Here is a 27,746-nt window from a genome sequence, read left to right as displayed (position 1 = left end):
TTACCTGTGTATGCTGGAATTTTTCTTTGTAGAGGCTACCGATCCGATATAATGGTCGCTTTCCGGGATCACGACCTACCTATTGTCTGAAGCGAAGGTATTTATGCTACCGAGCAGTTGAAGACAACAGTCACTGAACGGAGATGTTTACAGCGCCCTCAAGTATAACGTTAGCTTACATTTTCGTTTGTCGGTGTTACCTCTGGCTGTATATATACCTAAATGTGATCCCGCCCTATTGTATACATGATGTCTATCTGTAGAAATATTATATAGGTTTAAAGTTGCATATTTCAAAGTGTAAATTATCAGACTTTAGGAACTGTTGTTCGAGCAGGTCCGCATCCCCTTGTGAACGGTCTTTGAAAGCCATCGCTGTAAGCAGTGAGTCCAGGCAGTCACCTTTGAGAATGTGACGGTTCAAGTGTGGTTGCTGTCGACGTCCATTGATGTTGCTTCATTGTAGACGTTAGCCCATAAAGTATATGCCTATGCCAGTTTCTAGGGAGAACGGCATCCCATGGCAAACGCCGCGACCAGAACAGGGGCCTTAAAACAACACACGAACAATGGGTTTTGCAAACATTATATTCCCATAATCTCTATCGTGCTTCTTGCACTACTCGTATCTTCGAATGTTTCATTATGAGACGCCATGGCCAACTGCTCACCAATGCATTATATGAATAGTTTGTTTCACGGGGGGGGGGGGGTTCAAATCGTAAGCTTTATCGACTTGAAGCGATTTCAGTGTCATGGTGAATTCAACACCGGAGCTAAGTTATTAAAAAACAAAACAAAATAAAAAAAATCCCGACCTACCTACCCCTTTTTTCTATCTGAAGACATGTTATGGGAAACAAACGTTTTTATTTTTTTTATGTTTTGCCTAATTCGGTAATAATCGTCTCTCTATTATTTACCATATATGTGGACGTACCAACGCCATTTAAATGGGGAATCATTAACTGCCATGGTAACACACCGGCATGTTATGAACTTAAATACAGTAGCACTAACTTATTTCGCACATTCGAACATTGCCGACTAAAACCGAACAATTTCCGAACTCGTCAAACCATAACAGGTCATGTGACATCCTCATCGCCTTTATAACGTCAACATGGCTGCTTCGTCTGACAAGTTTTTGGAGAAAGTTGACGACGAACTCGTGACTTGTTCAATTTGTATGGAACAATATGATAAACCAAAGATTCTTCCGTGTCTTCATACGTTCTGTTTGAAATGTCTGGAGGATTATGTAAAGAAAAAAGGCATTTCGAACTGCCCGACGTGCACCGCCCCTTTTGGCATTCCTACAAGAGGGCTATCTGAACTGAAAGCCAACTCTTTCATGAACTCGTTGATCGATCTGGTTGTCGAGAGGCGAAAACTACTTGCTGCTGCACGTAACGAGAAGTGTGAGCTGTGTGATGATGGTGATATTTCCCATGTATGCCAGAATTGTTCGGAATTCATTTGTGGGGTGTGTGCGAAGTCGCACGTGAAAAGCAAAGCAAGCAGGTCACATACTGTTACAACAATAGATGAACATAGAGACTCCATAACTAGTAGACAGTCTGTTGCTGAACAGACGGTGAACTGTTCAGTACACGAAGATAATAAGGTCAAATTCTATTGTGATACGTGCCAGGTACCTGTCTGTGTGGAGTGCACAGTTGTAGATCACCGTGTACCCGAGCATGCACATAGGAATCTAAAAGACGCTGCAAGTGAATACCGTAAACAGCTAGAAATAGAATTCCAGCAACTCAAAATAAAAAAGAAAGAAGCAGACGACAGTCGAACTGCAATAAAACACAAACGTGCGGCTTTACAGAGAAAGTGTCGAGAGGAACAACAAAAGGTTGACAAGAAAGCTGAAGAGATTATCGCTGCCATAAGGGATGAGCAGAATAAATTATCAGCAGAACTGACCGCCGAGTACAATACGCGATTAAAACGACTAAACGTGCAGCAAGACGATTTTGATTTGAAGCACGGGAACCTTGTAAGTACATGTGAATATGTAGAGACATTGACAACACACGGCAACGTCGCTCACGTACTTTTAACGAAGAATGAAGTGACAAGTCGAGTTAAAGAACTTCTTTCTTCGGACACTAAATATAAAGAAGAACTTGACATTGTAGAATTTAAACCTTTTGTTGTCTCACAAGACAAACATTTTGTAGGTGTATTAAAATCTGATGTATCAGTCTCACACTGTAGTATTGATAGCATTCCAAAGAAAATTGGAAAAGGAAAATCTGTAACAGTTAATGTAATAACCAGGGACTATAAAGGCTGTAAAGTGATTCCTAGGCAAGCTTTGTCGGGTACAATCAAGAGTCCAAGTAATAAAGTCAGTAAACTACATATTAAGAATAACCTAGATGGGTCACATTCTGTAACAATTAGTGAAGATGTGCTAGGTAGACATAGAGTAGAATTGAATATTGATGGTAAACATATACCAGGTACACCCCGTGACGTCACTGTAATAACCAAGGGTTTGTTTGAGACTGTAGGTAAACATGGAGATAAGGAAGGTGAATTCAACTATCCCTGGGGACTAGCATATGATAAGTATGGTAACTTAGTCACTGCAGACCGTGATAATCACAGGATTCAGGTATTTGACTCGGGATGGCGCTGTAAGAAAGTACTAACATTTACCCAGTTTAAGAATGCCTTTAAACCACAAGGTATAGCGATATCGGATGATAATACTTACTTTATGACTGATTGCGGTAATCAGCAAGTGGTAGTTTGTGACGAAAACGGTCACGTGATAAGATGCTTTGGACAGAATGAACTGAATAATCCGATCGGTATCGCCTTGCATCATACCGATGGGAATGTGTATGTGTGTAGTAGGCGTAGTGGGAAAGTAGAGGTTTACACACAGAATGGTAAACATATCAGAACACTGGGTAGTCAGAGCAGTGGCCAGGTAAACTTCAAAGCACCATCCTTCATAGCTGTTGACAGAGCAGGTAGATTGTATGTAACAGACTTTGAACATTGTTGTGTTTATGTCTGTGATGTACATGGTAAACAGATCTTGAAGTCAGAACGTTTAGATATGGCTAGAGGTGTTTGTATTCACAATGATAGAAAATTGTTTGTTACGGTAGGTAACAAATTATACAAATTAGACATGTATGGTAAAATTGTATCTCGCATTGATTGTGATAGTGATGGCTTGGTTTGGCCAACTTGTGTAGTATTGTCTGATGACAGTCCACAAAAACTTATTGTTGCGAACACACATGCCCACTGCATCGAAGTGTTTGTAGAATAAGCCAGACATAGTTGCAAGTAATGTATTTTCATGCAGTGAAATATGCAATGTCATATTTTGATAGATTTATGACGTAATAAACTATACTGAATTAAATGAAGAAAACCATCTGCAATTCCGTCATTGGTCAGAATGAATAGTAGGCATTATGGGATATAAACAAACTGAGGAGCTTCAAGCCTTTTAAAACGATTTCTATATAAACAAGGCTAAGGCCTAGTTTTTAGATATTTCCAATAATATCCAGTCCCAGCAGTCCCCACGAGATCACGTGATGCAGGCATAATTACAGCGAGTACAAAACTGTTCTCAACTTATCACGATTCATCGACTGTGAAATAGAAATACATGTTTTACCTCATGGGGGCGCTCTTCACAAATGAGACGACTCATTCTAGCCTGCCAACAATAAATATTACACTGCAATTTACAAAGTGTGCTTGAGGATACATATGTAACAACGTAACTAAATCGCACGACCTACCTATTATATTTTAAAGGGAGAGCGACCAATTTTAGACACTTTTTATCTGAACTTTTTAGTACAGAAATCTCATCTTGAAGCATATGAATGTTGTAAAAAAAAGAACAGAACATTTACAAAGCATTGACAGATTTACGCCTGGTCTTTTCTCGAGGTGGGGTTGGTAGATTTTTTCATTTTATTTGTTTAGCTAGCGCCTATTTCAGGCAGTTATGTTTTCCGATCAATTGTTTTCCATATGGCCTCTGTGTTATTGGTTTCTTATCATCAGGTGTTTTTTATTAGATTGTTTATTTTATTTCTTATATATATATATATTTCATATGTGAGTGTCTAGTTCTTTTCCATCAGTGTTACTCTCTTTCCCCCCTCTCTCTCTACTCCGTACACGGGATCGACTTGGACTTGCAGGGATATTAGCTCAGACGAAATGTTTATGTTTAACTAGGACCCTTTTAGAAGTAGCCAGCCAGGGAGCAGATTGACGCTCCTTGCCTCTGCTCGCTCTCTTCCAAAAGATGAATCCATAATTTATTCCAACATTAAATTCTTATAAACACAAAATATACAATACTCAAATGATTGGGTGATACAATAATCAGCACCATAGATGAATAAAACGGAAGTGTTGCTGATGCCTTAATTCAATGCAAATAATATTGACAAATATGCAAGATAGCTAAATAATGTGACCACACGTCATTGTTCTTGAGTCGGATATGAGATATGAGAGTGATCAAGTGTTGTTACTTGGTCTGTCAGCTGTGTGCGAAGATCGAAAGTAATAGTAGCATAAAACAACGTCAATTGCTAAGGTCTTATGACCAGGATTCAGTGTGTCTCAAACAAGGATTGTGTGTGTTTCAAACAAGAATTGTGTGTGTCTCACACACCCAAATGCTAAGGTTTTATGACAAAAAGTGTATATTCTGGCCTTTGAGTGAGAAATGAGACGACAAGTAAAATTTATAACTGTGAGTAAATGTATGTACTTGTACTATATCAATTGCGATTGTGGGATGGCTGGGTTGTAAATCCTCGTCACATTTTCTACAAAAAAAGTGATCGTGTGCACGGTGCATACGCCATCCCCGGACGCCAACATCACACAGGCCATGTGTTTTGTACAGTAGTGTAAACACCTCTGTAATTAGGCTCTAACTTTCGAGCAATTAACCCGGATAAATAAAATTCAGCCAATAAAATTATAACTGTGAATTCATGTTTGTACTTTTAATAGTCTAAATTGTGATTATGATACGACAGGGTCGCAAACCACGATAAGTAAACGATGTATGCCCGGACGCTATGCATATGCATATGCAGAGAGCAGATAAACTTAGACCCACGTACGCTACGCTACGAGCATGCACCATAGCTCGGTAAATTATGTGTACTAAACCTTGGCTTTTGAGCAAAAAGAAAGAGACAAATAAATTCATGACTGAGTAAATTTTACTTCTTTTTAATGATTACTTTGGGACAGCAGGGACGACGAGATAGCCTGTCAGATATTTTCTTCAAAAGTGACACAACGTAATGCATGTGTAGAACCAACAACATTGTGTCTTCCATATGGGTAATCTGACGTGCCGTGCCGCCGGGCAAGCAATACAGTCTAAATGCCACCGACCAACATGTGTGCGGCAAATTTCATAGCCGCCCCCACCCTCCAGTTTGGGATAATTTTTTTCTGTAAATGTCATGGAGATCAGTCGCTGTACTGTCGTACACTTTCCGCCATACTCATGATACTTGATTTACTAACAGTGAACTACGTCATGAACGACATATCTTTGGACCAGGAAGATGGTTTGCAAGCATAGTGAATAAATTAAATATTTCAAGTTGATAACTTAAACTTAAACAATTACAATTGATGAAAAGCACAAATAAGAATCAAAATATAGACTTAAATAACAAAATGCTGAATTGAAAAAATAATTTAATGATAAGCTTAATTCCACAACATCCTACCGTCGGAATTACAATTTACACATTGCGGAAAGGGGCCTGCACCGACACCGACAATTTTGTGACGAAGTTCGGTGGTTAGAATTCCAGTGGGCCGAAACGACACTTACGAACGCCACTCTCTGCTCCAAAAAACAACACAGTTCGTCAGAGGAGGAATAACAACACACCCCAACATGTCGATACAACGGAACGGGACGGGTGGAAGGCTGATATATTCAACCTCGGACCGCTAAAATAACAGAGATGGTGTTGATTACTGTTTGACCAACAACATGACAATGTTTTCTAAGAATGACGCATGCGTCTGTGTCTTGCCCGAGTGATTACCTGTGTATGCTGGAATTTTTCTTTGTAGAGGCTACCGATCCGATATAATGGTCGCTTTCCGGGATCACGACCTACCTATTGTCTGAAGCGAAGGTATTATGCTACCGAGCACTTTGAAGACAACTGTCAGGAATTGAGATGTTTACAGCGCCCCCAAGTACAACGTTAGCTTATACTTTCGTTTGTCGGTGTTACCTATGGCTGTGTATCATACCTAAATGTGGTCCCGCCCTATTGTGTACGTGGTGTCTATCTGTACAAATATTATATAGCTTTAAAGTTGCATATTTCAAAGTGTAAATTATGACACTTTAGGAATTTTGTTCGAGCAGGTCCGCATCCCCTTGTGAACGGTCTATGAAAGCCGTCGCTGTAAGCAGTGAGTCCAGGCAGTCACCTTTAATAATGTGATGGTTCAAGTATGGTTGCTGTCGACGTCCATTTATGTTGCTTCATTGTAGACATTAGCCCATAAAGTATATGTCAGTTTCTAGGGAGAACGGCGTCCCATGGCAAACGCCGGCGCCGCGACCGAAATAGGAGCCTTGACACAACACACGAACAAGTGAATGGGTTTTGCAAACATTATATTCCCATCATCTTTATCGTGCTTCTTGCACTACTAGTATCTTCGAATGTTTCATTATGACACGCCATGGCCAACTGCTCACCAATGAATTATATGAATAGTTTGTTTCACGGGGGGGGGGGGGGGGTTCAAATCGTAAGCTTTATCGACTTGAAGCGATTTCAGTGTCATGGTGAATCACTCGCAGCATAAGATACAAATTCAAACGTATTCATTCAACACCGGAGCTAAGTTATTAAAAAACAAAACAAAATAAAAAAAATCCCGACCTACCTACCCCTTTTTTCTATCTGAAGACATGTTATGGGAAACAAACGTTTTTATTTTTTTTATGTTTTGCCTAATTCGGTAATAATCGTCTCTCTATTATTTACCATATATGTGGACGTACCAACGCCATTTAAATGGGGAATCATTAACTGCCATGGTAACACACCGGCATGTTATGAACTTAAATACAGTAGCACACTAACTTATTTCGCACATTCGAACATTGCCGACTAAAACCGAACAATTTCCGAACTCGTCAAACCATAACAGGTCATGTGACATCCTCATCGCCTTTATAACGTCAACATGGCTGCTTCGTCTGACAAGTTTTTGGAGAAAGTTGACGACGAACTCGTGACTTGTTCAATTTGTATGGAACAATATGATAAACCAAAGATTCTTCCGTGTCTTCATACGTTCTGTTTGAAATGTCTGGAGGATTATGTAAAGAAAAAAGGCATTTCGAACTGCCCGACGTGCACCGCCCCTTTTGGCATTCCTACAAGAGGGCTATCTGAACTGAAAGCCAACTCTTTCATGAACTCGTTGATCGATCTGGTTGTCGAGAGGCGAAAACTACTTGCTGCTGCACGTAACGAGAAGTGTGAGCTGTGTGATGATGGTGATATTTCCCATGTATGCCAGAATTGTTCGGAATTCATTTGTGGGGTGTGTGCGAAGTCGCACGTGAAAAGCAAAGCAAGCAGGTCACATACTGTTACAACAATAGATGAACATAGAGACTCCATAACTAGTAGACAGTCTGTTGCTGAACAGACGGTGAACTGTTCAGTACACGAAGATAATAAGGTCAAATTCTATTGTGATACGTGCCAGGTACCTGTCTGTGTGGAGTGCACAGTTGTAGATCACCGTGTACCCGAGCATGCACATAGGAATCTAAAAGACGCTGCAAGTGAATACCGTAAACAGCTAGAAATAGAATTCCAGCAACTCAAAATAAAAGAGAAAGAAGCAGACGACAGTCGAACTGCAATAAAACACAAACGTGCGGCTTTACAGAGAAAGTGTCGAGAGGAACAACAAAAGGTTGACAAGAAAGCTGAAGAGATTATCGCTGCCATAAGGGATGAGCAGAATAAATTATCAGCAGAACTGACCGCCGAGTACAATACGCGATTAAAACGACTAAACGTGCAGCAAGACGATTTTGATTTGAAGCACGGGAACATTGTAAGTACATGTGAATATGTAGAGACATTGACAACACACGGCAACGTCGCTCACGTACTTTTAACGAAGAATGAAGTGACAAGTCGAGTTAAAGAACTTCTTTCTTCGGACACTAAATATAAAGAAGAACTTGACATTGTAGAATTTAAACCTTTTGTTGTCTCACAAGACAAACATTTTGTAGGTGTATTAAAATCTGATGTATCAGTCTCACACTGTAGTATTGATAGCATTCCAAAGAAAATTGGAAAAGGAAAATCTGTAACAGTTAATGTAATAACCAGGGACTATAAAGGCTGTAAAGTGATTCCTAGGCAAGCTTTGTCGGGTACAATCAAGAGTCCAAGTAATAAAGTCAGTAAACTACATATTAAGAATAACCTAGATGGGTCACATTCTGTAACAATTAGTGAAGATGTGCTAGGTAGACATAGAGTAGAATTGAATATTGATGGTAAACATATACCAGGTACACCCCGTGACGTCACTGTAATAACCAAGGGTTTGTTTGAGACTGTAGGTAAACATGGAGATAAGGAAGGTGAATTCAACTATCCCTGGGGACTAGCATATGATAAGTATGGTAACTTAGTCACTGCAGACCGTGATAATCACAGGATTCAGGTATTTGACTCGGGATGGCGCTGTAAGAAAGTACTAACATTTACCCAGTTTAAGAATGCCTTTAAACCACAAGGTATAGCGATATCGGATGATAATACTTACTTTATGACTGATTGCGGTAATCAGCAAGTGGTAGTTTGTGACGAAAACGGTCACGTGATAAGATGCTTTGGACAGAATGAACTGAATAATCCGATCGGTATCGCCTTGCATCATACCGATGGGAATGTGTATGTGTGTAGTAGGCGTAGTGGGAAAGTAGAGGTTTACACACAGAATGGTAAACATATCAGAACACTGGGTAGTCAGAGCAGTGGCCAGGTAAACTTCAAAGCACCATCCTTCATAGCTGTTGACAGAGCAGGTAGATTGTATGTAACAGACTTTGAACATTGTTGTGTTTATGTCTGTGATGTACATGGTAAACAGATCTTGAAGTCAGAACGTTTAGATATGGCTAGAGGTGTTTGTATTCACAATGATAGAACATTGTTTGTTACGGTAGGTAACAAATTATACAAATTAGACATGTATGGTAAAATTGTATCTCGCATTGATTGTGATAGTGATGGCTTGGTTTGGCCAACTTGTGTAGTATTGTCTGATGACAGTCCACAAAAACTTATTGTTGCGAACACACATGCCCACTGCATCGAAGTGTTTGTAGAATAAGCCAGACATAGTTGCAAGTAATGTATTTTCATGCAGTGAAATATGCAATGTCATATTTTGATAGATTTATGACGTAATAAACTATACTGAATTAAATGAAGAAAACCATCTGCAATTCCGTCATTGGTCAGAATGAATAGTAGGCATTATGGGATATAAACAAACTGAGGAGCTTCAAGCCTTTTAAAACGATTTCTATATAAACAAGGCTAAGGCCTAGTTTTTAGATATTTCCAATAATATCCAGTCCCAGCAGTCCCCACGAGATCACGTGATGCAGGCATAATTACAGCGAGTACAAAACTGTTCTCAACTTATCACGATTCATCGACTGTGAAATAGAAATACATGTTTTACCTCATGGGGGCGCTCTTCACAAATGAGACGACTCATTCTAGCCTGCCAACAATAAATATTACACTGCAATTTACAAAGTGTGCTTGAGGATACATATGTAACAACGTAACTAAATCGCACGACCTACCTATTATATTTTAAAGGGAGAGCGACCAATTTTTGAGACACTTTTTATCTGAACTTTTTAGTACAGAAATCTCATCTTGAAGCATATGAATGTTGTAAAAAAAAAGAACAGAATATTTACAAAGCATTGACAGATTTACGCCTGGTCTTTTCTCGAGGTGGGGTTGGTAGATTTTTTCATTTTATTTGTTTAGCTAGCGCCTATTTCAGGCAGTTATGTTTTCCGATCAATTGTTTTCCATATGGCCTCTGTGTTATTGGTTTCTTATCATCAGGTGTTTTTTATTAGATTGTTTATTTTATTTCTTATATATATATATATATATATATTTTTCATATGTGAGTGTCTAGTTCTTTTCCATCAGTGTTACTCTCTTTCCCTCCTCTCTCTCTACTCCGTACACGGGATCGACTTGGACTTGCAGGGATATTAGCTCAGACGAAATGTTTATGTTTAACTAGGACCCTTTTAGAAGTAGCCAGCCAGGGAGCAGATTGACGCTCCTTGCCTCTGCTCGCTCTCTTCCAAAAGATGAATCCATAATTTATTCCAACATTAAATTCTTATAAACACAAAATATACAATACTCAAATGATTGGGTGATACAATAATCAGCACCATAAATGAATAAAACGGAAGTGTTGCCGATGCCTTAATTCAATGCAAATGATATTGACAAATATGCAGAATAGCCAAATAATGTGACCACATGTCATTGTTTTTCCAACTGTCCGTAATTAGTCATTATTTGATATCGACGATCTTTTAATAATTTTCAGTGTTGTCATCTCAGAAGAATACTATTCGCGAAATGCAAACATTCGTGCTAATTCATGACAGCTGAGAGTTCACTATGACCTCCTTGCAAAACATCAAAACTTAGCGAATATTAAAAATTTGTATTTTACCATTTGTAAGAGAATCATCAACAAGTATGCATGGTCCATTTGACTGTAGTCCAACTTATTCTGAAAGTGACAATAGTAAAAGTGTCAGTTAAATGCAGATTTTAATGTGCCGAGGAGAAAAGTACTGGTGATTTGAATTTCATAGTATTTCTAGTTAGAAGCATATTATTTATGGAACTACAGGTTTTGCATCATAACAGTCAAGACATGTAATATAAGACTCAAGCCAAAAAAATAGATGATCCTCGTAATTCACTTGGTGAAAACGTATACCAGTCTTACTGCTATCGGGGTTTCAGACACCATGGCATACCAGATGACACTAGCAGGTGACTCTGTTTCACGACTGGAAATCTGTCACCCTTAACTCAGAGAGTAAATCGTTGACAATTTGCAAAAATTGATAAAAACATTGTGAAAATTAATGCGTAGGTCCTAATTTTTTGTCGAGATGTCATGCTGACGTTAACGACTTCTAGTTGAAAAGGTCAAAGGTCATTCAGTGGGTGATATAATGAATTTTTAGAATTTAACAGTTGCAACATTGACAAATTCTCCAAATTGATGAGGTCACGTGAAGCAGGCATAATTGCAGCTTAGTAAAGTATCCTCGCCTTGTGATTAACAGAAATATACATGTTTTGGCTCGTGGGGGCGCACTTCACAAATGTGGCGACTCATTCTGGCCTGCCAACAATACATATTACACTGAAATTTACAAAGTGCGCTTTAGGGTACATATGTAACAACGTAACTAAGAATCGCACGCCCTATCTAATCTATTTTAAAGGGACGTTTGTGCCATCAGTATGGCATACCAGATGACCCTAGCAGGTGACTCTGTTTAACGACTGGAAATCTGTCAACCTTATAACTCAGAAGGTAAACCTTTGGTAGTTTGAAAAAAATTATAAAAACATTGTGTGAAAATTAATACGTACGTCCTAATTTTTTGTTGAGATGTCAAGTTGAAAAGGTCAAAGGTCATTCAGTGGGAAATATAAGTTTTTAGAATTTAACAGTTGCAACATTGTGTGTAATAATAAAAATATTTCAAAGTTAGCCTTATATTGAATGTTTTATATGAATATTCAAAATCCTATTTCAATATATATCAATACTTATACGTTGCATCAAAGGTCATGTAGTCTTTTAATTAATTTTGGTCATGTACACCTGTTCTCATTTGAATATCCTTTGTAACCTTTAAAGCTTTTTTAGCCGCAATTGAGCATTTTCTTGAAAATGTGGGAAAGCGTATCATCTAGTATTTTTTGTAGCTACAACGAAAATCACAAACCATGAAACACAACGTTGTCTGCCTCGACAAAAATCTCATTGACATTGCTATATTGTATCGTCTGGCTAGACAAAAATCTTACCAACAGCGTTTCGTCAATCGTCGACTGGCGTGACAAACATATTTTTACCGATATTGTTACACTTTCTTTGGGCGAGCTACTATTATCTTAGGAGATCATCGCCACATTTATATGTCCCTGTCTGGTAAAACTAAGGTTGGCGCGTTCTGGGATATTTTTGAGGCATTCAATTGACTGAAATCAATTGTAATTCATGTGGAAATATTATAAGTAGATTTTTATCGAGCCAACGAGAAGATTTACAAAATCAAAGAGATATTTTGTCTAGCCAGACAAAAAAACCTGTATTAATGTTAATGAGATTTTTGTCGAGCTAGGCGACGTTTTGTGTCAGGGTTTATGATTCTCGTTGTATACACACGATACATCAAATCCCAATGACAAGTAAAGCGATTAACTGTTGATAATTCAGCGAATTAACAATAATTGTATATCATATAATTATAATTTTGTTTCTAATAAATGACATGATAGATGTAGCAATACATTGTGCATATATATATCAAAACATTTGATCAGCAAGATTTGTGGTAGAATGGTAAACTGCATAGAGACGACGTAAGTTGTATAACTGGAACATATACTTTATTTATCAAAGCCCTGAGTTCAATCTCACGGCCTCAATCCTAAGCCAGAGCCAGGAGAAGCAGATGCTCACAGCCCTGTGGTCAAAATACAAGTCCCTCAAACACGCAACGCTGTGGTCGTTATAATTAAATCACAATAAGTCACGCATAGGAGATGAACCTTTAAGATAACAATAGGTCATGCATAATTATAAGCGTCATGGAAATGAAAGAAAGGGCACTAAACTTTATCTTGAATAACATCTCCATACATACGATATTAAACTATTGCCATGTGAGCTACTGCAATAAAAGATATCCATTACTCCAACTAGGTGTTTGGCAACATGTATGAACAGTATCATGTCAGAACCCAATCACAGTAATTACAAATTCATGACATACACCTTAATTGCCCAATGTCCGTTTATGGTCTGACCGTACTTCCAATATGATAATAATCCCTTAATACACTAATTAAAATATCACTAGCTATTATGTTATTATGCTATGAATATAATACATAAATCATACCTAATTATATATGTTAATCTAATCTAATCCAAAATTTTCTTTATTGGAGCGATTTTAGAGTAGACTGTACATTTAATAAAGTTTTGAAATACATAAATTTTCATTTTCCTTAGGTGACAAGTTTAACCAAGATTCAAGTGTTGGTTATCTCTTTTAAAACTTACACTTTACATGTGAAAATACAACAACAATTGTTATCAAAGGTTTTTGAAATGTTGCATTTCTATCAGCAAAATATCAAAAAGTGTAAGAAAATAAAGACCAAAAATAGATCAGAAGATGTTTATCACATACCTCGTCTCAAAATAAATTTGGTATGAGGGAATGGACTTTTTTATGGTAGTAAACAATAATTCTGCAGATTGTGAAATAACGCGTCATAAATTTACATCCATTAAGAATCAAAGAACTTGCCACCAATCTTGACTGAGACAATATTTTGAATTTTGCAGTGTTTTATTTACTCATACTTGACTTGCACAACAAGATGTCTACTACATGCATGCACTCCTCATTGAAAGAATATGGGATTTAACTCTATATTATAAACCCTTTTGCCCCCATAAAGAGAACTACAAAATGGACACCACTAAGTTGGAAAACTATGTTATATATATTACCATGTAGCTGTAGAATCCCCAATTAAATACACAAATAGAACGAAGCGCCAATGCAACAATAGTGAACTTGCAAACCCGCCATTTTGAATGTTGCATCGTGGGAAATGTGATAATAAATACTAATCAAAGTTAGTATTCTAAACAGTACAAATGTTATATTGTTTTTAACCACAAATAATCAATTCATAGTCACCCTGACCATTATGGGAGGTTTATTTTATCGGTAGCTCCAGATGAGGTGTTACGATAACCACAGATAATCCCATAGTCCTTTGCGTCTGAGCATGCTCAGTCTGGAATGCAAGTTCCCTATTGTCTCATTATAAACACACAATACTACAAAAAAGTTAATTTATATGTATAGAAAGTTGATTATTGATGCATACTTTAACACAGTTTTACAGTCATTATTAATATGATTGATAAATATTTTCGATTTTTGATATTGCTTACTTTGTTTACAATTAATGTGTAAAATACGATCACTTATAAAGTTGACTGATTAGGATAATTACAATTAATTAACATTAAGTAGTGCATTGATGGGATTGCAACTATCTTCATGTCCTGTGTTCGGAAATTAAACCTTTATGACCACTGTGATTTATTGGGTAAATGACATTCTGTTTGAATCGTTGTGTCCTTGTTATTCCCAAGTGTATTTGTTATCAAGTGCAATTTCAGATAAAGGAAGTTTTAGAATCGTTTGTAGATATGATGAGTTACGGTCTTATTGGCAATCTTTGGATGTTCATATAATTAATACAATGCAAAGTTATTGTCTCTTAGGCCTAAACAAATAATTGTTTGGTTCCGGTTACCCGACCCCACCTAATTTTTCACGGCTGACCCTTAAATTGTTTTTTACGTATTCGAGAAAAAATAATAAAATCGCAAAAATTATGAAGTGTCATGAGAAATAGTGGATGCGGAAACTGACATCAACTGACAAAGACAATATAAACTGTTCTTCCAATCTGTAATGGCTGTACATCTGATCGGAAGAAATAAACAACACAGAGAGCATTTGCAAAACAATGGAAAACCTGAACTAGACACTCACACATTAATTGTGAGCGTAATCGGAACCACACAATTTTTTTTATTAGGCCTTAACAGAAAATATGGAGTATATATCTATATATACCCTGGTCGTTCTATGTCACGACAACTCGTGTATACGTCACTGGTTCTGTGTAGCTTGAAATATGAGTCAAATCGTCACTATTTTTCCGATTTTTCATAATTGTGCTATAGGAGGTATATTATTCCCCAACATCTTTCTTCAATCAACCGTAAAATACTCATGACAGAAGGGTTTGTCATTACTCATCTAACGATTCGTACGTAGTTACAAGGTCTATTAGGTCACTCTTACATGTATTTTCCTTGCCTGAACAAAGGAAACATTGGGGAATAATATCTAATTACATATACATTCTTTGGAATGACACCCAATTTTGAACTTTGTTTACACTCCTTGCAATTAATTATCAATCAAATACCTTCACTAGGATAATGGTGATTGCTGAGGAAATTGCATCAATTTGATATCATCAGTATTTCTTTGATGGAACAACAACAGTTTTCATATCCTGTGTACCAGTAATTACCATTTTAATTTCTATAATCTACTAACCAACACAATATATAATGTACCATATTTCAGTCCTATGTTTCTTCATACACACAACAACTGCACGAAGTATTGCATCAATTTCTGGTGAGTATATTTTGGAACATCTTATACCTTCAACATGAATTTGTCAGCAGATAGTATTGGGCTGAAAGACTCGTCTTATAATTACGTACATCAAATCTGATAACTCCAAAGAGCGAACATCGTTCGTTACGGGGGCGGTCTGACGTCCATGCGATTGCTGAACTTCATTTTCGCACATGTAACCAAATTTCGAAAACTTTTGCGCCTTCAATGTAACAGCTTCAGAACTGTATTAATATTTACTGCTGATGAGGTGTTGATAAGTTTATAAAAAATAGTTTATTTGCTTCTAATCATGTGAGATACAGTGCTGAGTTTCCAGTAGTAATTTGATGGGTTTAAATCATATCAGTAAACAGGTTCATAAGGTTGGAACTTCATGTTTACCATCATATTTTTACGTTGCATCGATCGAAGTGGTACGTGAGAGCGCTACAGTTTTCATCGTGGTTTACATCGTATATAAACGTGTGATGTCAAACTCGTTAACGTTCGTTCAGGGGGAGGGGGAGGTGTTTTTGTCCTAACAGAACGATGTTCTTTTATTGAACTTGTGCGACGTTGTGTGGTGGTCCGTACGTGTGTATCAATTTAACCGAGTTCGTTGGAGTACGTATACTGTATATACTTGAATGTCATTATCAGTCTATGTAACTGAATTCTTCGATTTGTATGGCAGAGCCCTCCAAGGAAGTCACATCAATACATTCGGTTTGTACTCATCTATATATTACGGTAGAATTGATAATGGATCGTTTGATGATGTTTGCATTGCTCCTCGCTTTGTCTTGCCTCTCCGTGGCCAACAAATCGGTAAGTATTCCCTTATTGAATTTCATCACAGATCTAGTTTTTAATGAACTTAACGATGCCAAGAGAAATGCTGGTACAGTGTTAGTATCATACATCATTGCGTTTATATTTCCTAGTATGTCACCTCATATGTCACGACTAGATAGCTATATAGTATGGTTCAAGTTCAAGTTCGAATTATGTCTGTCTGTCTGTCTGTCTGTCTGTCTGTCTGTCTGTCTGTCTGTCTGTCTGTCTCTCTCTCTCTCTCTCTCTCTCTCTCTCTCTCTCTCTCTCTCTCTCTCTCTCTCTCTCTCTCTCTCTCTCTCTCTCTCTCTCTCTCTCTCTCTCTCTCTCTCTCTCTCTCTCTCAATTAATAGATTAGAAATTGAATAAGACTGTGAATGGAGATAGTGGGACCTGTAGGTATCGATACATCTAGGAGCTTGCTGTATACATAGTAATTATTGATGAACTGTAGACCAAGACCTCAATGCAATGAAATATAGGATAATAGAATTTGGTTTGGTTTATTTTCTATGCCCAATTCATTAAATTAAAACCACTCTGACGTAATAATCATTTTTTTCTGAATAATTTCCAGCAGGGACCTTTTCTTGAGATAGATCCTATCCAAGGTACGTAAGACAGAAATCATTTATATTGTCAACTTATACAGAAATATATATTTTGCATGCTAAATGCTCTGCCTGTGAACGGCTGGTTAGTTGCCAGGCACGGATTGATTTCACAAATTCAGGCAATCATCATCGTCATCATCATCATCATCATCATCATCATCATCATCATCATCATCATCATCACCATCATCATCATCATCATCATCATCATCATTACCATCATCATCATCACCATCATCATCATCATCACCATCATCATCACCATCACCATCATCATCATCATCATCATCATCATCATCATCATCATCATCATCATCATCATCATCACCATCATCATCATCACCATCATCATCATCATCATCATCATCATCATCATCTGCACCTTTTGCTTGAAAAACTGTCAACAACAACCAACCCTTATTGTACATTTTTAAGTCACTGGTGAAACGTAACTGTTTACACTTCACATAAATCAAATATGTACCCATACTTACAAAGTAGGGTCTGTGCTTATACACTGTTTACGTCACTATAACAGTTCGCTGATTGGATGAACAACTTTTCGTGGTGATTGAGGGTCTTTGACTAAACGTGGATGTGGTTTAGTTAGAAACCACGTTGGCATCCAGACTACATAAACGACAAAATAAACCAATGTTAGACTTATTATTATAATATTACCCTTTCTCTCACAGACTCAGATGTTTGCAGCTTGCCTCCGGTGAGAGGTCGATGCAAAGCTCGCTTTGAAAAATATTTCTACAACTCTGAAGAGGGTGAATGCCAGATTTTTTATTATGGAGGGTGTGGCGGAAATGGCAACAGGTTCAAGTCCATCGAAGATTGTAAAGAACGATGTCTTGAATAAATTTATAGATCACAGCATTGGACAGGTATGTATGTATGTATGTATGTATGTATGTATGTATGTATGTATGTATGTATGTATGTATGAGTGTGTGTGTGTGTGTGTGTGTGTGTGTGTGCGTGCGCGAGCGTGCTTACATGCATGTGTCCGTGTGAGTTGACTAACACCGTACAGTGGGGTACCGGATATTTTGTTGGCAGGGAATACCCCATGTGGGTATGCTTGGAATTGTGTGGTGTAAAAGTTGAACCCCACTGGTATTAAATTTCCTTTGATATCACTCTAAAATGGCCCACTGATACGTGTAAAGTACTGGTGGTTCCAGAAATATACCCCACCACAAGGCAGTGTGTGAATCTCTGTGTATGAAGTGTTACTTATCATTGATATTACTGCCCTCTAGTGTTTTATTAGTGGATATTGGTAAACAATTATTTGTATAATAGTTACAGATACAGTTTCAACCGCACACACACATTCTTTTTATGCATTTTTTTCTAGACGTCATATACCGTGACCTACATTACCAATGCTAGCTGACCTGATTGTTATACACAGAGGCCCAATCTCAAAAAGTCGGATAACACAACTTGATGCTAACAAGACTATAACATTGTTTATCATTTATTTGGGTCATTGATTGGACGGAACAAAGACTGTCAGCCTGACTTGCTTTAAAGTATATTCCTCATCATTCAAACTGAAGATTATTAACTCTACCATTTTGCCAACAATGTATTTCTATTTTTCACTATATCAATGTCAGTCAGAGATCTTCGCACACACAGCATTTCTTGAATACTATTTAGTTAGGCGTACAAAACCAGCATTGTCTATATTCATTCATTTGAAACTTGAATATGCAGTCGTGATAAATTAAATTCATAAGTTGAAGTGTAATGTATAAAAAAGAGTTGCCAAATTTCTTATGTTTGTTAACGTTTCCTCACCAGTTATGTTATAAGATTATAATTTTTTTATCAAATCTTTATACTTTTTATCTACCTGTGGTCAAAATCAATATTGTAATATTAAAAATAGCAGCCATAGAGTCAATTTTTTATCAACTTTTAAAAAGAAGGCAAGAAAGTCAAAATCACTCCCATAACCTTTGGTGGGCCCCATTATCTGCTTCAAATGTTACTCTATCGGCCAATCCACAACACAGAGAGGCAAGTAAAGTCCTTGAAAACCGCCCAGTTACTATAGATTTCGTATTATCTTATACACTTTACTGGGCACACATACGGTTTTTTACAAGCAAGACAACATTAGAAGTAATTGGATATGAGATCCTTATCAATGCTGACCAGTCATTCCCCACTGAGTGACACAAGAACAACACACTCACAGTCAGGTGTAAGAAACTATGATTAGACCTAACTGAAGCGTTGTTGAAACTTCATTCAATGTCTACATCCTGAAAGCATTGTTACAAATACAGTAAATGCAAAAATTCTCCACTTTATACAAACACTTCAATTTATCATGTAAATCTACTTGTCAGCATAATTTAGTCTGGATGATTTATTTATTGACCGTAAAGATACTGAAACTAGGGACATAAATATAAAACTTTCTCTTTCTCATTCACATGTATTTTGACTTATTTGCATTATTTACTACTGCAATTACAAATAAATTACATAAAATCGGAATGGAAATTGGTGTATGTTATTGTACTGGAAGTAATTTAAAAGTTTCAATTTTATGTTCAATGTGAATGCAATTTGTTTACAAAATGTTCTGATGAAAGTACAAGTACAAATACAGCTGGCGAATAAAGAGCACTGTGTTTGCTTGCATGAAGTGTGCAAAAGGTGTCAACTGTGTTTGAACCCCATGGTGAGCGAAGAATGATTGGTGCATGTCAGTAGTAATCCATCACAAATTGACATTATCTTCACCAACGTCTTCGACCTTTCTCATGTTTGTAGGATAACTCCTCCCCCAGTCTGTTTAAACTAAAATCACATAGGGACATGAGGACGTCATCATGTTTATATGAATGCTGTAGGAGGTAGCACAAAAATCTGTGCGATCATTGGAACCTAGACTAGACTGGGGATAGTAAATGGAGTACATTGAGTATGTAATGTGGTGCCAGTCTGGACCTAGACTAACTTAAAGTTGTATGAGTTGTCAATACCATACATGATGTTAAGTTTGTTATTTTATGACCGGACATTAGCAGTCTGGATGACTAGACTGATTTCTAACCCAGTCTGGTCAAAATCCCTCAATCAGCACACAGTCCTTTGCTGCCTCCTACAGCGTTCATATAAACATGATTATGTTGTTGTGTCCCCACATGATTTAGTTTAAAAGGACTGGCTGTGGAGACCTGGTTGGACATTGGACATCATCAAAACAGCTGAACCAAATGAATATTTAATAAGCAGTGATGACAGCCCATTATTACTAGTGACATGCGCTTTTAGCGCCACACTCACTATGTGGTTGAACCATAATTAACAGCCTTCGTCAGGACCTTGACTATACTGTGAGTCATAGCATGGAAGTATACTTCCATGGTCATAGTGATACTGTACAGGATCTAGACTAGGACATCAGAGCAGTATTAAAGTTGAAGTTGTAAACGTTTCACATATTAAAAGTAGGTACTAGTGTTTTCTTGCTTTACTGTGTTATTAAATAATGATAACATAAAGGAAGTTTAAGTTGTTAGTCTTTAATCGTTTTCAAAATAATTAAAACTGTAATTATATACATGAACTGTATTTTCATAGTGTAAAACACTATGTATTTGTGTATTTGTGATGTGATACTAGGAATTCATGAAGTTCAAGTTGGCAGCTGGGCAAGAGGTGTGTTCACATTAACACACATTCTCTGGAGAATCAGTGACTTAGATTAACTCTGGAGGGAATTTGTGTGTCTGTGAATGGGCAATGGCGGTGGATCTGTTGTGTTATTTACGCCGGAGCTGTTGGTCAATACAGCTCTGGAGGATCTCCGACGTAAGGGCTACATTTGTCAATGTGAATGCTGGAGAAATCAGTCATTGCTTGCAGCATGGAAGTATAACCCCACATGTTTTTATACTTTCAAACACTTGCTCTGTTGCAGGAAGTACAATGTACTGTAGTTCGCAACACCCTTATTTGCATACAATCTATCCTTCAGATCGCGACCATTACAGTGTAACAGTATGGTTGCTCACTTGCCGTATTCTAGGGTATTTTCAACCCACTGTAACTTTGGCTAATTGTTTACTTTCCCACTGATAACCAACAAGATTACATGTCTGCTACAGCATAACAAAACAGACAGTCAGTTAATTCTTCCTGTAACATGTCTGGATCTTCACATTTTCCCTGTCAAGTAACACAACAGCCTTGATAGCCCAGTACATACTCAGTAAAATATAAATATCATTGTTCTCATAAGGGAATGTCAAATATCTAAAAAACACATGAGATCCTTCAAATTTCGGGCCTTCCCTTAAACATTTCTTTGATCTCTGTACCATTCTCTTGCAAATATGACCTCTTGATAGAAGTATCCCTTCTACACCACATGCTGAAACACCATACACAATATGATGATCCTTTGAGTGAAAAGGCGAATCTTTAGCAACTGCCGCAAACTGACAAGCCATTTGTGGGAATGCGGTGGTCATTCCATATTTACCGACTTTATTCTGAAAGTGAAGAAAGGTAGAATTGTCACGAGAGTTATCAAGTTTTCAAAGTATGACTAATACAATAAATAAATGATAAAGGCAAATATATATAGATTGCATCCCCCATTTTTGTAGCAATATACAAAATTTGATAAACTTATGAAACATATTGATACTTATGTATTTATAATATGATTTATAAGTAACTTTGTGTCTTTTACAGTTGACAGATCAGTAAACAGAACAAAGTGTCTCAAGGGTATGTAAAACTTCGTAAATAAATTTGACAGAAGGTACTATTGTAAAGAGACTGTGAAAGTTTCGAGATGGCATCTCTCTTAGAAATATATTAAATGCTCTTTTGAAATCTTTGAGTTTTGCTTGAGTGATGGTTCAGTGTAACAGAAATTTTTTAATTGATTCCTTTGATCTTGCCGGCCATTCTGCAGGCTACGGATCCCATGGCATGTTACCAATACTTACAGTATCACTTTCTACAGTAAATACCAAAGGAGTACTATGAGTTCTAGAAATGTTTACAGGTTGCGGTCTGGATTATTTTGACAAGTGCACAGTGAAGAAAAATCTTTCACACAAAGTACTGATTTTCAATCAATGAAAAATAGAGAGAAATGATAATTTATCCAGAACACTGATGAAAATCATCCAAGTGTTTCAAAATGTTACACACTAAAATTCAAATTGGAATAATTAAAAAAATAGCACCAATGGCATTGTAGCACAACTGTACAGTTTTTAAAATTGTTTACCCACTTGCTGATTCATGCTAGGTATAAGTGTTCATTTGCTGAATGATTATGCAGTTGCCTATCTAACCCTCTTGTTATCTTTGCAATATACACAATGTATGCAATCATTTGGCTGTTGCTACGGGTGTGGTCTTGTTGCTAGGCACATTTACATACATTTTTTGGATGTTTATTCATTTGTCTATTAATCCCTGTTAGCTTTGCATTATACATGATCATTTGGCTGTTGCTATGGGCGTGGTCTTGTTGCTAGGCACATTTGCATACATTGTTTGAATGTTTATTCATTTGTTTTTCAATTCCTGTTATCTTTGAAATACGCGACCTTTTGGCTGTTGCTACGGGCATGCTCATGGTTGCTAGGATATTTGCATATTTTTTGAATGTTTACTCACTTGCCTACTAGATGATGTTGTTATTTGACCAAAATACACTGCCATTTGGTTGTTGCTAAGGGCGTGGACATGGTTGCTAGGGCCAATTGTCTCAAAATATTTTGAAGAAAATCTGCAGAATAACACTTCTAGAAACATCTCACCAAGTTTGTCTCATTAACCAAGTATTTTTGAGATAAATGTTTGACCACATTCCCATTTTTACACCTAATTAGCATATCACTGATGAAATTACTATTTGCTTAATATTTCTTCATACATACACCCCTAGATCCATCTCCATTAAGTTTGAGCCCAATCTGCTACTTTTGGAATTAAAGATTTTTGACCAAAAAGACACATTTTTAGCCCTAATTTGCATATCATTGATGGGATCATCATGTCGTTAACAGTTCTTAATCTAAACACCCCTAAGAATATTCCTCACTAAATTTCAGACCGATCTGCCCATTACCTTTTGGGTTTAAGTCTTTGACCAAAAATCAATTTTTTTTACACAAATCACACATCGGTGGTAATATCATTTTGATTTGAACAATTTCCCAACTAGACCCTCAAGGTAATATACCCACCAAATATCATGGCAATTGATTCAGCATTGATCTAGACAATAGTCTGAATTATTCCAGTCAGAACTTTGGTGATGCTGATACGATAATTTGTCATCCAGTGGCTGCAGGGGCGATGAGTACCATGGTCTTTGAAGCATCCGACTCTTTACAAATCTGGGACAATGACAGAGAAGTCTATTTCATGTGTACGTCCAAAAGTGGTACAGTCCTTGAAAGCGGCATTAAACCCAACAGTTATCTCAGTCACAAGGAAGGACCACCTACATTGGGGACCATGGTTAATGGGAAAATGAAATACATCATTCCGTGCCCTGATGCAAAAATCGATGGGCACACATATAATTTGAGTGAACTGGAAGCCCATTTCAAGAGCTTCAATGTGATTGGATACAATCCCTTGCTTCACCGACAAGGGGGTTTGTTTGATTTCAATGAAATAGCCTCAGTGGATTGGAATTCGATAATAGTGACTGATTTTGAAAAGAGAAGTGATTCTCGTATCACTCTAAGTGATATCATGGAGAAGAGTGGTTACTTCTTGCCAGAAACTTACAATGCCAGGGTATACAACAACCTATTGAACAGTGTAGATTTCATGGTATTGAGAAACATCTCACCTGAAGAGTATAACCAAGGTTTTGCTTTACCATTAGATTTGCGAAACAAACGTTGTCTGTTAGACCCAAGTCGCAAGGTATTCTATGATCCAGAGAGACGGAGTTTTCGTCCAAGTTTCACCTATGGACACAGTAACTTAAGTTCTTGTCCTGTGGACAGGGGTGATATCGTTTCGGGTATGACTATTATGTCCAGGTGCATGGTGAATGGCGAAGATGGTGAAGACGAGGACTTGTTATGTAACTACCTGAAAGACTGTCTCTCTCTCGAGTGGACAGATAAGGATTTCAACACACTGGATTTGTTTGACGCCACACGTTTCGAAGAAGCAATGGGCAACAATCAAGTGGAAAATGTAGGAAGGTTGAGTGAAGCTGTGATTGGTGATGTCAGATCTAACAATGGCTTAACACATTTCACTAATTATGACCAACTTTTGATGGTGAGACATTTCTGTCAGCTGGTTTCAAACAGAGAAGGCAAGACAAAAGAAAGAAATGACAATAGTCTAGATCCATTGGAATCGGCCATAATCAACATTACAATCATATTGGCATTTGTTGAGACACTTTATGAAAAGTACAAGAGCATAACGAGGGCAAGACAAGACACCACGCACAGTTGGCTCTTTCACCAGTTGGGTCACACTACTCTCCAAGAAAACTTCAGAGACCATTCACCACATGAGGAGCACATGGATATTCAGCTCCACAAGGCTTCCCTTTATCACAATGTTGTTCTCCGATCGTTTTCACCTGTCGTCTACATTGCTGGTTGCAACAGTCTGGAGGAAGCTTTGGGCAACAATCTGGTTAGGGTTGTCGACCATGTCAACATCAACTTCAACGAGGAAGTGTACAATTACAACAGTAACTTCAAATCACTGGTGGCTCGCAAGACTTTTAACACTATAGCTGACCCATCATTCATCCAACCACAACATAAATTCCTTGTATCTGTCTACTGCCCGTTATTGTGTTACAATGAAGGAATGTGTAGCGAAGAGTACGCAAGAGGTGATCACTTTCTTAATGACAACTACTCGTACAGAACCGATTGGATATGTTCTTCTGCATATGGGTTATTGGTGAAATGTTTCACACTTCTCTTCATAAGCATGTTGCAAAACCCTGCAACTACCAGGGCACTTGGCAATGCAGGCGTGTATTTGAACACGGGGTTCCTGTTGTTTCGCACAGTGCAGCAAACGACGTGTGGGATAGCTATGGCAAGGTCGGGACGACAGAACAGATACCTATTTTGTGGAAACTGTAAAACAGACAGTTACCACACCAACTCGTCTAGCTACATGACAAACATACGTTTAGAGGCAGAGGCAGTGGACAAAGACCCAATTAACAACACAAGAGTTCAACACCATGTCGCAGGCCTGGGATATAGAGGTGGTATGGGTACAGACATATGGGACCCTTTCAACAAAGACAGTAAAGGTGACTTTGTGGCCGTGCCCATGTGTCCTTCGTTAGACATTACAGAGTGGAGTCACATACAACCAGTCAATGGACGCGTTTCCCATTCTGATGGCAACACAGCAAAGGGTCCGTGTACAATTGACGAGGTTCAGGACTTCTTCACAAACAACCCTTGGGGCACTCTAGGACTGTCAGAGGCACAGGTCATTTTAGGAAACATGCGCCACCCTCTCTGGTCTTTTCAGGAAAGCCAGTATGGAACATACAAGAGTTTTCTGCAGGCCAAGGCACCAATCACACAGTTCAAAGTTGGTATTGATACTTTTCACCGGCCAGTGGATACCAATGGTTTCCACAATGAATCTAACATTGCAGTTCAAGGAAGACAGTACCATGACAACATGAAATGCGACCTTGCATATAAGACACTGAACAAAGGCTACTATGGAGAAAACGAGCATAGTTCAAACACTTTCCAAGATGTCCTCAACATTGCAACAGTTCGCGAAGATGAAGGAATGGTGTTGATGGACCCTAACACATGTCAATTGTCTACAAAAAGAACCGATCCGTATTTCATTGAAACTGGAGCTCGCAAGAAATTTAAACCTCTAGGGCAACCGAACAACACTTTTGTCATACGCTGACATGTACCATTAACTTGACAAATGCATGGCAAACTACATAAATTGCTCACACAAAAGAATCTTATTTTTTAATTTTATTTTTTTTTATTGAATAAACGTTTTCTCTTATTCATACCCTAAAATCCATGAGAATGAATCTGTGGTTTTGGAAAAACAGCCCATAAAGTGGATGTAAGTGTATCTTTCTTGCATGGAATGTATAGCGACCAAAGCATAGACTCTGCCGAGACTGTATGTGTTTGCTAACATGACAGAACCGATTTGAGCCTGGAGCACGGCTTTAGAGAAAAACGAACGTTTGTATCGAGTGGTTTTGTTTTTCTTTGCTGATTTGTGCTCTTCAATGATATCCCGGTGACTCCTTGTTGTTGTCTTGAGTTCGATAACAGTATAATGTTTGGTTTCTACATGAAAAGCAACAATGTCAGTCAAAGCTACACTTGCCTGGTTCATTCCATGCCTAAAATTAGTCACGGGTAATTGACAAACGAGTGGAAGGTAACCTTTTTTTTTTAGTGTAGAGAGGATGGTTTGAACAGATGGGCAATGTGTTACGTCATTGTGTTTGATTTTAGCTTGAACTTTTAAGTCTATGGCTTTACCAACATTCATGGCAGCATGCGGATGAAGTCCAGATTTAGAACATTTTTTCTTTTTCCAAGACCGACGATGGAAATACTTCAGGGGCGTATGGTGTGGGTCGATTTGTTTCGTAAGTCCTAACAAAGGAGTCCCGTCTGCATAAAATCCGCCTTTACCTCTGACAATGCTATATTTTTTATGTTGGAGAAGGTGGTCCAACCGATGATTTCTCAAATCTCTAGAATCTAAATCAGCTAAAAACTGCGTTCGTGTCATTGAGGTGTATTACTTCTATTAACGTGGGTTGTTTGAGAGGTCATTAGTAGTAGCTCTGAGCAACATGATTTCGACCAGGAAAGTTGGTAAGAGTGCTCGTCCTAGTACTTTTGGGGGCAGCAAGAAAGGCATTAAAACTCGTGTGCAACGAAAGTTTAGGAATGTGTTTGATCGTACAATTGACAGTTTCAGAAGATTAGATGATGAAATTATTGACTGCTACAGGGAGAAGGGCCTGCGAGCTTGGCACGATCACATACTGCTCAACTTACAAAAGTTCATATATGCTGTTTTTTTCACCATTGCCGCTGTGATGCTGGTAGTCGAAGGGAATATGGCAGGTGGTGATCCTTGCAAAATGACTGACTTGTACGGTATTTTCAAATTCTGTATTTATCCAATGTATTTGGATTTCAGCATGACCGTATTGAACGTTTTGTACTTGATTTACCGTGGTTTGAAGGGTGAAGACTCGTTACTTGTAGCCCTGAATGAACCCATGTCATGGGAACGTATTGCTGTACATGCTTATCCATTGTTAGTTGTGGCTATCTGGACAGTGACTGCACAAAGCGTGCCAATGTGTTTCTTGACCACTGAATACAGGGATTCTGGCTGGTGTCAAGTCTTCACATCTGGTGTGGTCAAGGCATTGCTAATAGCTGTGCTAGTGTTATCTTTCATACACTTGTTCACTCACATTTACCACCACAGAAAACTGACAAAAGAAATAGATTTGCGAGGTACCAAACAAAGTCATGACATGACAATGACTGATTTGAGTGAAACAAAATCACTGCTAGAGCCAGAGGCTGTTATGGATGCCGATGAAGGTTTATTCCCAG

The 27,746-nt window shown here is 37.8% G+C and overlaps 3 protein-coding genes across 4 annotated transcripts; all 3 read left to right on the top strand.

Annotated features, from left to right (window-relative positions):
* Window positions 1-1,123: 1,123 nt before the first annotated feature.
* LOC144439841 (E3 ubiquitin-protein ligase TRIM71-like) lies at window positions 1,124-3,307 on the top strand. Its single transcript, XM_078129075.1, has one exon. The coding sequence runs from the start codon at window positions 1,124-1,126 to the stop codon at window positions 3,305-3,307; it is 2,184 nt and encodes a 727-aa protein (XP_077985201.1).
* A 3,953-nt stretch (window positions 3,308-7,260) lies between these two features.
* Window positions 7,261-9,444, top strand: LOC144439840 (E3 ubiquitin-protein ligase TRIM71-like). Its single transcript, XM_078129073.1, has one exon. The coding sequence runs from the start codon at window positions 7,261-7,263 to the stop codon at window positions 9,442-9,444; it is 2,184 nt and encodes a 727-aa protein (XP_077985199.1).
* Window positions 9,445-15,616: 6,172 nt separating this feature from the next.
* LOC144440254 (PI-actitoxin-Aeq3b-like) lies at window positions 15,617-19,707 on the top strand. 2 transcript variants are annotated; one of them, XM_078129590.1, is made up of 5 exons: window positions 15,617-15,661; window positions 16,341-16,474; window positions 17,061-17,091; window positions 17,790-17,987; window positions 18,464-19,707. In XM_078129590.1, exons 2-4 carry the CDS (start codon window positions 16,409-16,411, stop codon window positions 17,960-17,962), a joined length of 270 nt encoding a protein of 89 aa, XP_077985716.1. In that variant the 5' UTR covers window positions 15,617-15,661; window positions 16,341-16,408; the 3' UTR covers window positions 17,963-17,987; window positions 18,464-19,707. The 2 variants fall into 2 exon arrangements, with proteins under 2 accessions (XP_077985716.1, XP_077985715.1); XM_078129589.1 differs by having other exon boundaries at window positions 17,058-17,091; window positions 18,464-19,706.
* Window positions 19,708-27,746: the final 8,039 nt, after the last annotated feature.

This window comes from Glandiceps talaboti, chromosome 9 (assembly GCF_964340395.1).
Source record: "Glandiceps talaboti chromosome 9, keGlaTala1.1, whole genome shotgun sequence".
Taxonomy (NCBI): domain Eukaryota; kingdom Metazoa; phylum Hemichordata; class Enteropneusta; family Spengelidae; genus Glandiceps; species Glandiceps talaboti.
Note: the sequence above shows the minus strand (reverse complement) of the source record. Positions and strands in the feature narration are given on the sequence as shown.

Bases quoted from the DNA above. Each gene is read 5' to 3' on its own strand.
- LOC144439841 (XM_078129075.1), top strand. From the start codon at position 1,124: ATGGCTGCTTCGTCTGACAAGTTTTTGGAGAAAGTTGACGACGAACTC.
- LOC144440254 (XM_078129589.1), top strand. From the start codon at position 16,409: ATGGATCGTTTGATGATGTTTGCATTGCTCCTCGCTTTGTCTTGCCTC. The intron at 16,475-17,057 runs GTAAGTATTCCC...AATAATTTCCAG, and splicing joins TCTCCGTGGCCAACAAATCG to CAGGGACCTTTTCTTGAGAT. The intron at 17,092-17,789 runs GTACGTAAGACA...TTTCTCTCACAG, and splicing joins TGAGATAGATCCTATCCAAG to ACTCAGATGTTTGCAGCTTG.
- LOC144439840 (XM_078129073.1), top strand. From the start codon at position 7,261: ATGGCTGCTTCGTCTGACAAGTTTTTGGAGAAAGTTGACGACGAACTC.